The sequence below is a fragment of the Narcine bancroftii genome, chromosome 1, assembly GCF_036971445.1.
Source record: "Narcine bancroftii isolate sNarBan1 chromosome 1, sNarBan1.hap1, whole genome shotgun sequence".
Taxonomy (NCBI): domain Eukaryota; kingdom Metazoa; phylum Chordata; class Chondrichthyes; order Torpediniformes; family Narcinidae; genus Narcine; species Narcine bancroftii.
The window spans coordinates 333,714,574-333,729,393 of record NC_091469.1 but is presented as its reverse complement, the minus strand read 5'-3'; the positions used below and the strand labels follow the sequence as shown (position 1 = coordinate 333,729,393).

Below are 14,820 nucleotides of genomic sequence, written 5' to 3'. Positions count from 1 at the left end.
TGCGACGTCTCTACCGGCAGCCCTCATTCCATCGTTCCGGCCTCAAGGAGACATCATGTTTTCGATGCCATCCACAACCTGGCACATCCCGCAATCAGAGCCACGGTCAAGATGGTGGCTAGTAGGTTTGTCTGACACGGCCTCCGCAAACAGGTCAGCCAGTGGGCCAAAATTTGTATGAACTGTCAGTCCTCCAAAGTGCACCTTCACACGAGGGCGCCTACACGGACTTGAACCAGCACGGTGCAGGTTCAGCCATGTACATATTGATATAGTGGGGCTGTTACCATCACACAGTATTTTTGACCTACATCCTTCAAGGAACATCAAAACCAGGACTGCCAGGCTGGAAATAGCTTCTTCCCGCAGGCTGTGAGATTGATGAACAGTATCCTGTATCTCAGTAATTCAACCCCAAATGTGTATGTGTAGTCAGATGATAATAAACTTGAACTTGTAAAAAAAAACCTCCCTGTTATTGTAAACGTGCTCTGACAGGGCAGAATGCAGTTACCACATGCATATCATAAATAGGACATTGTTTTCAATTCAAACTAGGTCATATATTGCCCTGAGGAGGCAACAACCATTTGTTGATTCAATAGGATGAAGCACACTATTACCAAGTACTTAAACAATAACAAAACAGCTCTGAAAATGTTTAACTTTTTAATACATTTTAACCTTCGTTGATGAATACAGAGGCTGCTGTAAAGGCAAACTTTCAAACTAAAAGTTATTTATTATTTAGAGGTGTGACTATATTCCATAGTAAATTGCATAGAATTTAAAAATAAAAACCATAATAATACAAAAGTCTGTTGGGGAAAAAAAGGCTTGATAATATCTATTTAGTAGCTCTTGACAATACCCTTAACCACTTAACATATGACAAAATAATAAACAGATTGAGTATGCCTTATCCAAAATGCTTGGAACCAGATGTTTTTTTTTCAGATTTTGGAACAATGGAACTCAGTTGCATCAGCAGAATACATCAGCAGTTAAACAGCAGGCTTTTTGAGCACCGACATGAAGCCACAAATGGAAAATTCACATGAAATAATATTCAGTATTTACCAAAAATTGATCTCTGCTTACAAAAGATCACCTCCCTGGCACCTCCCCACTGCCGCCACCAGTGGTCCCCAACACCTCCCCATTGCCGCTGCCGCTGGTTCCCGACACCTCCCAACCACCGCCACCGTTCCCCAACTATGGTCCCCACTTCTGCCCAGGAGCCTGACGTCCCCACTCCTGCCAGGAGCCTGAGGAAACTTCTTCAATGCAGACGGCACTGCACCCAATGTTGAGAATGGAGTTGCTGTCGCCAACCCTGGCTGCACCCAATGTTGAGAATGGAGTTGCTGTCGCCAACCCTGGCTGCACCCAATGCTGAAAACTTGGATCCAGTTCCATTTGGCATTTTCTCAACCAGAAGCGAAGATTTTGTTTTTTTTAAAACTGTTATTGTAATCAAACTGGCACCCACAGTGTGTCAGAGCCCCACATGGTCAAGTCAGGTGTTGAATTTTTTTCCACTTCAAATGTCATGTTGGCGCTAGAAATAATTTTTTGGTTTTCCGATCTTCGGATAAGGGGTACTCGACCTATACAAGATATGCGCCGCTTGACGTCCATGATACGTTCTGTGAAATTGGGCATTATGCGATGCGGATGTTGTGCGAACACCACATTACTGCATATATTTAGCAAGATAGATGGGACACTGAGCTAACGATAAATTAAACTGTTTAATTTTTTTCACTTTTTAAACTTTTATGTAAACATTTTCTTAGCCGATATCACACACGATTTAAGAAAGAGGATGAGGATCATCCACATCACTGTTCTCAACTTCCTCATTGTGTTCCACTGGAAGAGTTTCAGGTTGAATAACCTCCATTGGTGAATTGTCTCTCTGTAGTGCCTGAAGGACCTGGCTGAGGCTCTTCCTGGGGAGGTCTTGGCTTCTTCAGGAATATATCCAGGGTTGTTTGCCTAGTTTGCTTTTTCTTTTCTTCACAAATTTCTTTATATCCAGCAAACACTCCATGAGCATTCCTCTCTATCAGAGAAAAGCGCTCAGTCCATCTCTTCAGCAACCTGTTAAGATCTGCAAAGAATTTGGGTAACCCCTTAACAATGAACCTCTTCTGCACCTCTTCTTCTCCTTCTGCAGTTTCCTTTTCCCCTGTCTCTTCACCTCTTCAGTCTTGCTCTAGCTCCAGCTCCAGCAACTCTTCATTTGTTAGTTGCTTAGGAACTACCTCTAGGAATTCTTTAATGTGCTCATCATCTATGTCAAGGTTCAGGTTGTTGTTTACCATGTCAACACAGCTCTATTAATCTTTGCAATCTCACCATCTTTTTCAAATCTCTTAAAGTCATGCACATACCGCTTCAGTATTTTTTTTCCATATGCCATTCATGCACTCATGGGTCACATCATCCCAGGCCTAAGTAAGGTTCTTTATGCAGTGGAAATTGTTGCACTCCTTCCAGAACTGCATCAGCGTCTTGACAGTGTCATCAGTTGCACCAATAGCCTGAGCAAAGGTCCTCCTCATGTAGTAGGCCTTGAATGCTGCAATAACCCTTTGGTCCAGTGGCTGGATTAAAGAGGTGGTGTTTGGTGGGAGGAACACTACTTTGATGTTGGGCTGAAGATCACCAATGAAAGGGGGATGTCCTGGAGCATTGTCTACAATTAGCTAAATCAAGAAAGGTATGCCTTCTTCTAAGCAGTACTTCTCCATTTCACTGGCATAGCAATCAAGAAGGGCATCCTGAAACAGCATTTGTCATCCAGGACTTTTTATTGCTCCTGTAATAAACCAGTAAGGTCCGTTTGTTAATGTTCTTGAAAGCTCTGGGGTTTTCACTATGCCAAATAAAAAATGGCTTAAACTTGTAGCCAGCAACATTGCCTCTTTACAACACTGTCACTCTGTCTTTTAAAGCTTGGCATTGACTTGGCCTCCTTAGGGATGAAGATCCTTTCAGGCATTTGTTTCCAAAATAAGGTTTCATCCATGTTAAAAATTTGTTGGGGCAAATAAACCTCTCTCCACAATTAATTTATCTAAGGTTTCAAAAATTCTTCTGCTGCCTTTGCATCAGCACTCGCAGACTCACTGCTCACTTTCACATAATGCAATGAAAAATGTTGTTTTAATCACCTGAACCACCCAGAGCTAGCACCAAAGTTAATATCATAGTCTGGTCTGGCTTTTTCTTTAAGCATCTGGAACAAGCTTCATGCCTTAGCAGTGAGCGTCAACATGCTGAGAGGGACTTGTTTACGTATTTGGGTCCTCAATCCACTTCATTAGCAATTTCTCCATATCTGACATAGGTCCCTCTCACATTTTCCTTCGCCTTATTGCTTTCAGTGGAGCCGATCCTTTAACTGCTTGGAGAACTTTTGGTTTTTGAGGATCATCGTGATTATCAAGTGTAATGTTCCTAAATCGAGAGCTACAGCATTCATTGATTTTTCACCTTTGTGTTGTTTAATAACCTTTGCTTCTTTCTGCTGCTCTCACGAGCACTGGTTTTGCTGCATTTGGGAGCCATGATAGATAGAAAGTAACAGTACCTACATACATAAGCCTTTGTGTGCAAAAGGCACGAGATACACGTGTTGCGTGCGGGAAGTTGTTGAGTACATCTGGTTACATCTGCTACGTCCTGATCTCTGATCAGGATTTCTGAACTTTATTATAACCTTATGGGACCACGGACAATGGGCGTATATGCCATCGGGTGTTGCCCGACAGATGTTAAGCAGCGCACACCTGTAATAGGTGTAATGTTCATTTCTAAGAAGGTTTTACAAACATTTTCCTTTTGTGAAGCAGGATCTGCAAAGTAAAATAATTACAAAAGATTTGGTCAGGTTACATTTAATCACTATGCTCTGATTAGTAATCAGAACTAAGTCATGACCATGAAATCTTCACAGGTGTCAACATGAAAAATTGACACTTGCTTTTCTCTCAATTACATAAGTGCCTGCACTTCAAGAAGAATCACTGGATGTAAAATAATTTGTCTGAAAATATAATAAGGTGTTGTACACAAGCATATGTTGAGATAATTCATTGTTTTGATTTAATCTTTATGACAACACTGTTGTGCAAATAGAAAAAGCTACCGATTCATGATTATTGGTTGCAACATCGCTAGAAGTAGGTCTTTAAAATTAAATGGACAGAACAAATTCAAATATATGCAAGTTTTTAATTTAACACAAAAATGTTAAAAGAAACAGTTCTGAATAAAATCTGCCAAATATGAAAAAACACATAATTAAACCTTATTTTCCAAAACACCTTGACAAGAGTCTAATGATGCCTTTAGTCTTCTGCTTCGTACCTAAAAGTATGAAACGCACAGTTAGTTCCATCTTCAAGATAGAGTAACACCAAGAAATTAAATTAAATGTCCATAGTCTAAGTTTTACACAAGGTTATTTTAAATCTAATGTTGTTGCTTTAAAAAGATAATTGAAGATTTTCTACTTGGAATCTATAATTTTTAATTATGTGGTGGTGTACTTTTTGCTTTAAGCAGTATGTAAGCATTAAAAAAAAACTCAAACATGCATATAACATTGAAAAACAGAAAAGAAGCAACTGGTTATGAAAGGAGTATTGAGCACCTTCACCAACAATATCAGAATAACAAAAAGCATTGCTTGGAAAGCTGTAGGCCAAATGCTACAAAATGGGATTACTTAGGACAGGTGTTTGGTGGCTGGCATGGACACAGTGGGTTTAACAGCTCCCTTCCATATGACTAAAAAGACCAATTCCAAGGGAACGAGAGTTAAATAGGAAAATCAACAGATCCTGTCATTGTAAATCAATACATAAAAATGCTGGTTATACAGTATCTACACAAAGCAAAGGGTAACCTATGTTTCGGGGTTGAGCCCTTTGTTAAGTTATGAGCAAAAAGCAGGCAGACGCCTGAATAGAAAGGTGGGGAGAGGAGGGAAGAAGGGGCAGGGGAAGGAGCACAGACCAACAGGTCATAGGTGGGTGTGGGTAGAAGAGGGGAAAAAAAGCTGAGGTGTTAAGGGGAGGGGGTCGCTCTCTGTTTGGAAAGGAAAGAGGATGGGAAGCTGAAGGAAATGAGATAAAGAGAAAGATATGAGGGAGGATCCTAAAGGAAACCGGAGAAGTTGGTGTTAATGTCATCTATTTGGAGAACGGCCAGATAGAATATTAGGTGTTCTCCCTCCAATTTGCAGTAACAACCTCAGTTTGACAGTGCATGAAGAAAAATTATGGGAAAAGCCCTGCTGACAATTGTTCCTCACTTCGTAACATCCCTCCCTTACCTCATTTCACTTCAAAGGTCACAATCAGAATTTATTGTCATGAACAAGTCATGAAATTCGGTGTTTTGGAGGAAGGCGGGGTTAATTGGGTAAGCAAATATGCAGACGGTACCAAAATAGGGGGAGTGGTGGATAGTGAGTAAGGTTTTCTTGGATTAGAGAAGGATTTGGTTTCTTTGGAAAAGTGGGCTGAAAGATGGCAGATGGAATTTAGACAAGTGCAAGGTGCTGCATTTTGGAAAAAATAACCAAAATAGGACATATGCAGTTAAGGGGAGAGCATTGAGGTACGCAGAGGAATAGAGGGATCTTGGAGTTATGGTACAGATTTCTTTGAAGGTGGATTCCCATGTAGACAAGGTGGTTAAGAAGGCATATGGTATGCTGGCCTTCATAACTCATACTATAGAGTATAGGAGCTGGGAAGTGATGCTGCGACTGTTTAAAGTATTGGTGAGGCCAGGTTTGAAGTATTGTGTTCAGTTCTGGTTTCTAAATTATAGAAAGGATATAGATAAGGTGGAGAGGGTGCAGAGAAGATTTACAAGGATGTTACCTGGCTTACAGCATCTCGAATACGGAGAAAGATTAAGGAGACTGGGACTTTATTCATTGGAACGTGGATGGTTGAGAGGTATTTAAAATTATGAAGGGGATAAACTAGACATGAGTAGACTCTTTCCCCTGAGGGCAGGGGAGGTTGGAACAAGAGGGCATAAGTTAAGGGTAAGGGGGCAAAACTTTAGAAGAAATGTTAGAGGACGCTTCTTCACTCAGAGAGTGGTAGCAGAATGGAATGATCTTCCAGAGGAGATAGTTGCGGCAGGGTCCTTTCTGTCATTTAAGAGAAGGTTGGATGTGTACACGGATGTGAGGGAGTTGGAGGGTTATGAGCGGAGAGCGGGAGGGGGAAACTAGTGGAGAAGTGAACTGGCGTGGACTTGAAGGGCCGATATGGCCTGTTTCCGTGCTGTAAAAAATTATATGGTTATTTAACATCCTAGTGCAAACATTCATATTATAACCATCTTACGATATTATTATATATATAATATATATATTTTTTTTTTAAAGTGCACGAAAAGTAAGACAGTGTCTTTGGCTCATTGATTATTTAGGAATCTGATGGCAGTGGGGAAGAAGCTGTCCTTGTGCCACTGAGCGCTTGTCTTCAGGCTCTTGTATCTTTTTCCTGATTGTAGCAGAGTGAAGAGGACATGGCCTGGATGGTGGGGGTCTTTGAGGATAGAGGCTGCTTTTTAAAGACACTGCCTCATGTAGATGTCCTTGATGGAGTGAAGTCTGGTGCCTGTGATGTCACAGGCTGAGTTAATAGCTCTCTGGAGTTTATTCTTTTCCTGAGTGCTGGCGCCTCCATACCAGGCAGTGATGCAACCAGCACAATGCTCTCCACAATACACCTGTAGACATTTATGAGAGTCTTCGGTGACATACCGAATCTCCACAGACACCTCACAAAATATAGTCACTGGCGAGCCTTCTTTGTGACTGTATCAATGTGGAACTCCAGGACAGTTCCTCAGAGAACAGCATTCACAATTCCAGGAGTGAAAAGAAAATAGAGATCATCATCCAGAAAACCACTTATTCTTTGAATGTAGCTTTCTGCAGTCTCGGCCTTTTATCTTTAATATGCCTGAAAATGCTTCATATGAAAATGAAGAACTTTTAAAATAGTCAATATTGTAAGTTGAAACAAAAGTCAATTTGCACAGTGAAGACCAACAGAAAGTAATGGTAAACTCTCAAATGTTTTAAAACACTAATGTTTTAAATGATATTGGCTGTGAGATAACTGTGGAATATTAGGCAGAGTACACAAGTGTATGAAGCAGAATACAAAAGTGCTGGAAAAACATAGCAGGCCACGCCGCATCTTTTGGAAGTTAATGGAAACTAACATTTTAAGTCTAAGCCTTTTGTCAAAAGTATGAACAAAAAGCAGGCAAGCATTTGAATAAAAAGGTGGGGGAAGGGAGGAGAGGAAGGGGCAGTGAGAGGAGCACCGGCTGACAGGTAAGAGGTCAAAGTTGGATATGGATGGGAGGGAATAAGAAAAAGCTGAGAAGTGATAAGGGGAGAGTGCAGCTCCTGAATGGAGTGGGAAAGGAAGAGGGTGGGGAGCTGGACAAAAGAAGCTAGAGGGATAAGGAAAGCGAAACATTTCGGGGAGAGGTTTAACAGAAACTGGAGAAGTCAATGTTAATGCCTTCTGGTTGGGAAGTGCCCAGATGGAATATTGAATGTTATTCCTCCATATGTGGTTAGCCTCAGTGTGGCAGTGCACAAGGCCATGAATAGACATGTCAGTATGGGCATGGTGCATGGGATTGAAATAGTTGGCCACTGGGAAATCCCCACCATTGATGCAGACAGAGTGAAGGTGCTTAACAAAATGCTCTCCCAATCTGCGGCCAGTGTCTCCAATGTACCGGAGGCCACAACCAAATTAGGCAGGACACTAGGAAAAACACCCTGCTCCTCCTTAAATGGTGCCATGGAGTCTTTTAACTCAGCTCAATTAAATAGTTTAATGTCTTAAGGGAAAGCCCATTTATCTGATAGAATACTGTTCCCTTCTTGTTGAACATCTAATCGTGAATTCCCTTGGTATTACAGTAGAGTATTGAGCCTAATTTTGTGTTCACCTTTGATGGATAGCATGGACTGTGAAGTGTGCTGCTCTAGTGGAAAGGATTGATAATATTATTTCATTGAGTACCCAAGTATCAATTAAGACACAAATAGATGCTGAAATTGAAGGGATAGAGTGTAATTGAACACAAATTAAAATAGCCAAATGAAGCCCAGACTGTAACAGTGGAGTATAGCCAAGCATTGCAATCTTTACAGATCTAAATTTAAAATAACATTGTACTTCCCAGATGTCAACCTACTGTGAAAGGCGTTTACGTAGCTCCTTCACTTGCTCATTCTTCTTTGTTAATAATTCTTTCATATTGCGGTAAGCGGCTGTTTCCTGGAACTTTTTCTCCAATTCCTGTGAGCAAAGTGAACATTTCATTGAAAAGTAGCACAAAGTGTCAGGGAGACAAAATTTATGGCTGAGCAAGACTTTCTAACAAAAAAAAACAAACAATGTCCCCAGGACATTGAGAGAAGTGAAGGAGGAAATAGCAGAGGCTCTGGCGGTAATTTTCCAAATGTCATTAGATATGGGGATAGTGCCGGAGGATTGGCGCATTGCGCATGTGGTTCCGTTATTTAAAAAGGGTTCAAGGAGGAAGCCTGGCAACTATCGGCCTGTAAGTTTGACGTCTGTGGTAGGTAAATTAATGGAGAAAATTCTTAGAGATAGTACTTATAAACATCTGGATAGACAGGGTCTGATCAGGAGCACTCAACATGGATTTGTGGGAGGAAGGTCATGTTTGACCAATCTGATTGAATTTTTTGAAGAGGTGACTAGGAATGTGGATGAGGGTAGCGCAGTGGATGTTGTCTATATGGACTTCAGTAAGGCCTTCGATAAGGTACCACATGGAAGGTTAGTTAAGAAGGTGCAGTCTTTAGGTATAAATTTTGAGATAGTCAAATGGATTGAACATTGGCTGAAAGGGAGAGGCCAGAGAGTGGTAGTGGATAATTGTCTGTCAGGTTGGAGGCCGGTGACCAGTGGTGTGCCTCAAGGATCTGTATTGGGCCCATTGTTGTTCGTTATATACATTAATGATCTAGATGATGGGGTGGTAAATTGGATTAGTAAATATGCAGACGATACTAAGATAGGTGGAATAGTGGATAATGAAGAAGGTTTTCAAGGATTGCAGAGGGATTTGGGCTGCTTAGAAAAGTGGGCTGAAAAATGGCAGATGGAATTTAATGCTGATAAGTGTGAGGTGCTTCATTTTGGTAAGAAGAATCAGAACAGGACATACGTGGTAAATGGGAGAGCATTGATGAATACAGAAGAGCAGAAAGATTTAGGAGTAATGGTACATCGTTCCCTGAAGGTAGAAACTCACGTGAATAGGGTGGTGAAGAAGGCTTTTAGTATGCTGGCCTTTATCAATCATTGCATGGAATATAGGAGTTGGGAGGTGATGTTGAGACTGTATAAGACGTTGCTGCGGCCTAATTTGGAGTTCTGTGTGCAGTTCTGGTCGCCTAATTATAGGAAGAATATAAACAGAGTGGAGAGAGTGCAGAGAAGGTTTACCAGAATGTTACCTGGGTTTAAGCATCTAGAGCATAGGGAGAGATTGGACAGATTAGGTCTTTATTCTTTGGAGCGTAGAAGGTTGAGAGGGGATTTTATAGAAGTATTTAAGATTATGAAAGGGATAGACAGAGTGGATGTGGATAGACTATTTCCGTTCAGAGGAGGAAAGATTAAAACAAGAGGACATGAGTTAAGAATTAAGGGGCAGAGGTTTAGAGGTAATATGAGGGGGAACTTCTTTACTCAGAGAGTGGTAGACGTGTGGAATGAGCTTCCGGGAGAAATAGTGGCGGCGGAGTCAATTGTATTATTTAAGAAAAGGTTGGACAGGTATATGGATGAGAAGAAGATGGAGGGTTATGGGCATTGTGCAGGGAGGTGGGACTAGAGAGGGGTGTTTGGTTCGATGCGGACTAAAAGGGCCTAATTGCCTGTTTCCGTGCTGTAAATTGTTATGTTGTTATGTTAAAACATTTTATCTGTCACTGCTTGCTAGACAGTTTGTAATGATGAGAGACTACTATTTTCTCTGGACAGAGTTCACTTTTACACAAAACATGAGACGAGTGACTGGCTACCCCATTAAATAATGGATCTTTACATTCCATAGAAGAGCAAATCAGGCTAGGTCATAGCAGCCAGCCTGCTCCAATGACAATTATTGAGTAACCAGGGCTGAATCATCTGCCTTTTGATCTTTGTAAAGGTCACCTTCAATAGGATCAGGAACCAGAAAACATGATAAATCGCTCAGAGTCAGAGGTGAGAGAGAGGGTGTGGTGAACTAGCACTGATGGTGGAACAGGAATTATTAACAAAACTGCAGCTTTTACAAGTATAAACCAAAAAATAGGATTGCGACTGATTCAATGCAATACCGTTTGTAAATATCACCATCAATAACTTTTCCAGTAGGCATATATAGATGTTATGCTATTACTGTATGCATGTGGTCTGAAATATGTCCATTAACCAAATTTTTTATACAAAATTTGAGGAAATGTATAAGTGATATAAGATGATTTTATATGGTGGCTGCATTTCATCATTTTCAGCAATCAACATAGAATACCACAGCATGGTACAAGCTCTTTAGTCCATAATGTTGTGCCTATGGAAACCTACAAAACGATCTAATGCTTCCTGACCTCACTCCAATAACTGTCCATTTTTCTTACATGCAGGTGCCTATCTAAGATCCTTTTGAATGTACCAGCCTCCACCAGCATTGCATTCCAGGTGCCCTCTACCATCTCTCCTAAATTTCCCCCCCCCCCCAACTCATATTAAACATCCACTTGCATTTGGCATTGTTGCTCCAGGGAAAATGTTATATCCCTTTATTAGATTACCTCTTACCCTTTGTAACTCCAAAGATAAAAGTTTCACTTCATATGACACATTGTCCAATCCGAGCATCAGCCTGGTAAATATCCTCTGCATCCTCTCCAAAGCATCTACACCCTTCCTGTAATAAGGCAACCAGTACTAAACGAGAACTTCATGATAAAAAAACCTGAGAATTCTAGGTTTCTGTTTTTCAATGTAGAACATAGGGGCAGGTGGTGGCCTGGTCCACTCAACCTAATTATGCCTGATCCACTACTTCAGTACCCTGTTCCTGCCTGATCCCTTTATCCCTTGGCACTTGTAGCACTATCCAGTTTCTAAATTGGCACACCATTTTTACACATAACCGAACTGATATTTTTTTTTCCTGGTGCTTTATAACTTCTAAGCTAATTTTTAAATTTATCCTCAATGAATACTACGTTTTATTTTCCCAATGAACTATCTGCTGGAGAAACTCAACGAGTCAAGTAGCATAGTGGGAGGAATAGAGCAGTCAACGTTTCAAGCTGAAATCCTTCAAGACGTTGAATCGTTCTGCAAAGTCTCCACTATGTTTTTTCCCTAACGCATCATAGAAGAGCTTCTTTCCAGTCTTGCCGCAATCAAAGGAATCTCATTAATTCTGCCTTATAATTTTCACATTTCGGATGCGATCATTTCTGACTCCAGAAACACGCTTCCCATTGATACCCATACCATCATGCTTTTGCTGGTCCAAAATTGAACTACTTGGGTGAAGCCCATCTCTCAGCTCCCTGACAAGAGCTAACTGGGCCACAGAGTTTCTCATATATTTCCATTTTCACTACTTTTTTTTCCGCACATGGTTCAGAACCTCCTATCAGTTCTTTGGATGTAAAATGTTTCCCCAGCTCTCCTTAAATCCTTATACCCATGACAGCTATTGATTTTTCTGCCAAGGGAAAGAGGTAATTCCTGTGTTAGTGCATCTCAATTAAATCCTCATTCCAAAAAAAAAACTGCCCCAGCCAAATTCTTCTTTCTTTGGCTTGGCTTCGCGGACGAAGATTTATGGAGGGGTAAATGTCCATGTCAGCTGCAGGCTCGTTGGTGGCTGACAAGTCCGATGCGGGACAGGCAGACACGGTTGCAGCGGTTGCAGGGGAAAATTGGTGGGTCGGGGTTGGGTGTTGGGTTTTTCCTCCTTTGTCTTTTGTCAGTGAGGTGGGCTCTGCGGTCTTCTTCAAAGGAGGTTGCTGCCCGCCGAACTGTGAGGCGCCAAGATGCACGGTTTGAGGCGAGATCAGCCCACTGGCGGTGGTCAATGGGGCAGGCACCAAGAGATTTCTTTAGGCAGTCCTTGTACCTTTTCTGTCACGGTGGCCAGTGGAGAGCTCGCCATAGAACACGATCTTGGGAAGGCGATGGTCCTCCATTCTGGAGACGTGACCCACCCAGCGCAGCTGGATCTTCAGCAGCATGGACTTGATGCTGTCGACCTCTGCCATCTCGAGTACTTCGACGTTAGGGATGAAAGCGCTCCAATGAATGTTGAGGATGGAGCGGAGACAACGCTGGTGGAAGCGTTCTAGGAGCCGTAAAATAACAGCAACACCCTAGCTCAGCAACATACATGTAAATTTCCACTGCACTCTTTATAATTCAGGGATCTAAGGACATACACTCCAAGATCCCTTTGTTGTTCCATACTTTTTCATATCCTGATGTGCCCATTCTGTGTGTGCCTCAATGTTGATGCATCAATTACAACGCATATTCAACCCTTCTAGTTGAGGCTGAGCATTACCTGTAGCTGCCATAGCAGTACCAATTTCTGTAGCACAATGAAACATGTTATTTGATCTGAATGGACTCATTTCACTGTGTTCAGAATTATTTATCCACTGAAGTTAAATAACATTGAAAATCGTAATATTTTTAGTAAAATTGTTGCTTTGTGCTTCTCCTTCTCCTATTTCACTGTGTCATTGGGTTTTGACATCGTCCACCACAGTGCTTCAAGAAACTCTCTAGTACCATGTAGGAGAGTCCCACTAAAGCTGCAGTCTTTCCGCTGAAAAGCTGTTCCCCTTCACTTTCTGCCTGCAGAGATGCCTACAAAAAAAAAGGGTAAGCTTCATATCACTTTTCAGGGACAAATGAAGGACCAGCTGGGGATGATTAGCTGTGGGACATGGGTGAGCATGCTCTCTCAAAGATGACTTGGTACACTTGCAAGGAGGGGGGGGGGTGGGCGCAGGAGGAAATCAATGCTCTCAACCTGTAGACCAGGGTTTCCTCATTAATATATACTCCACACCATATCTCTTCTCACATAGGACAGCAATCTGCTCAATGTGTGGCATCTTTCTGATCCTACAGCATCAATCTGCTGACATTCCATGCCTCACTGATGGTACAGATCAGATCATTGCTAACATGCAACCATGAGCTGCTCATGTCTGTGTGCATATTGAAGTCTTTAACTCTGAAAATAGATCGAGAAGTTTTTTAGTAGCAATTTATGAGCAGCTGGGAATCCACTCACCAAAAGGTGGATGTAAAGAGAGTTCAAGTCAAGTTTATTGTCATCAGATTGCATAAGTATAACCTGACGAAACAGCGTTCTCTGGTCCTCAGTGCAAAAAACTCAGGCACACAACCAGACAAAAAATACATGTGCAGGACAAGTATTCATATATACAAATAAAGATGGTTTCGGGAATATGAAGTATGTGCAGATGATAATAGTATGAGCAGTTCCTTTGGTTGTTTAGCATTCTCACTTCCTGTGGGAAAATCTGTTCCTCAGCCCAGCTGGCTCTGATACTCTTGCATCTCTTTCCCGTTGGGAGCAGCTGAAAGATGTGTGTGCAGTGGAAGGGGTTCTCAATAATTTTGCGTGTTCTCTTCAGACAATGATCCTGGTAGATCACATCGATGGGGGCGAGAGAGACTCCAGTGATCCTCTCTGCCACTCTTATGGTCCTGTGAAATGATCCATTTCCCTGCAGCAGCTGTATCACACTGTGATGCAGCTGGCCAGGATGCTCTCGATAGAACTCCTATAGAAAAGTGACATAATGGTGGCCGGTAGCCTTGCCCACTTCTGTCTTCTCAGGAAGTGCAGTTTTTGCACCTTCCTGACAAGTGAGGAGATGTTGCATGTCCACGATAGGTCACTTGTTAAATGAACTCCAATGAACTTGGTACTCTCCACTCTCTCCACTACAGAGTTGTTGATGTGTAGTGGAGGGTGGTCAGTCCTGGTCCTCTTGAAGTCCATGATGACCTCTTTCGCCTCAACGATGTTGAGACTCAGGTTGTTACTCTTGCACCATTTCACGAGATTTTCCGCCTCTTCTCTGTCATGCAACTCATGGCTGTCATCTGTAACCTTGATAATATGTTGGAGCTGGATCCGGCATTGGAGTTGTAAATCAGTAGCATGAACTGGAGTGGGCTGTGCACACATCCCTGAGGTGTGCCAGTGCTTGATTTGATTGTAACTTTAAAAAAGAAATTGATGCAAATGGTAAGAAAATATTTGCAGCACCACAAGGAAAAAAAACAAACAGGGCTAATTGGAATTACACTTTCAAAATTCTGACATAGAGGTGTCATTTTAAGAACCATCTGAATAATACTATTATTTTAAATATGCATGCATACTTTGGAAGTGGGCACTGCTAACAAATCAGGATTTTTTTTTCAAACCATCTCTGGAAGACACAAACTTTATTCAGAAGTAAATCACAAAAGTCTACAGACACCATGGTTGAAGTAAAAACACAATGCTGGAGAAACTTAGGTCAAACAATGTACTTTGTATAGCAAAGATAAAGATACATTACCAACATTTCTGGCCTGAGCCCTTCATCAAGATCCTTTCTCTGGAGCAACAGAGACTGAAGCCTGATAGAAGTGTATAAAATTATAAGAGGTGTAATAT

The 14,820-nt window shown here is 41.6% G+C and overlaps 1 protein-coding gene across 3 annotated transcripts in view; it reads right to left on the bottom strand.

Moving 5' to 3' along the window:
• Positions 1–4,231: 4,231 nt before the first annotated feature.
• Positions 4,232–14,820, bottom strand: part of lztfl1 (leucine zipper transcription factor-like 1) — a 42,628-nt gene continuing 32,039 nt past the window's right edge. For all 3 annotated transcript variants that reach the window (XM_069909196.1, XM_069909205.1, XM_069909213.1), the window contains 2 exons: positions 8,269–8,372; positions 4,232–4,380 (listed from right to left, as the gene is read on the bottom strand). In XM_069909196.1, coding sequence (XP_069765297.1) covers positions 4,362–4,380; positions 8,269–8,372 — 123 coding nt within the window. In that variant the 3' untranslated portion in view covers positions 4,232–4,361. The remainder of the gene's footprint in view (positions 4,381–8,268; positions 8,373–14,820) is intronic.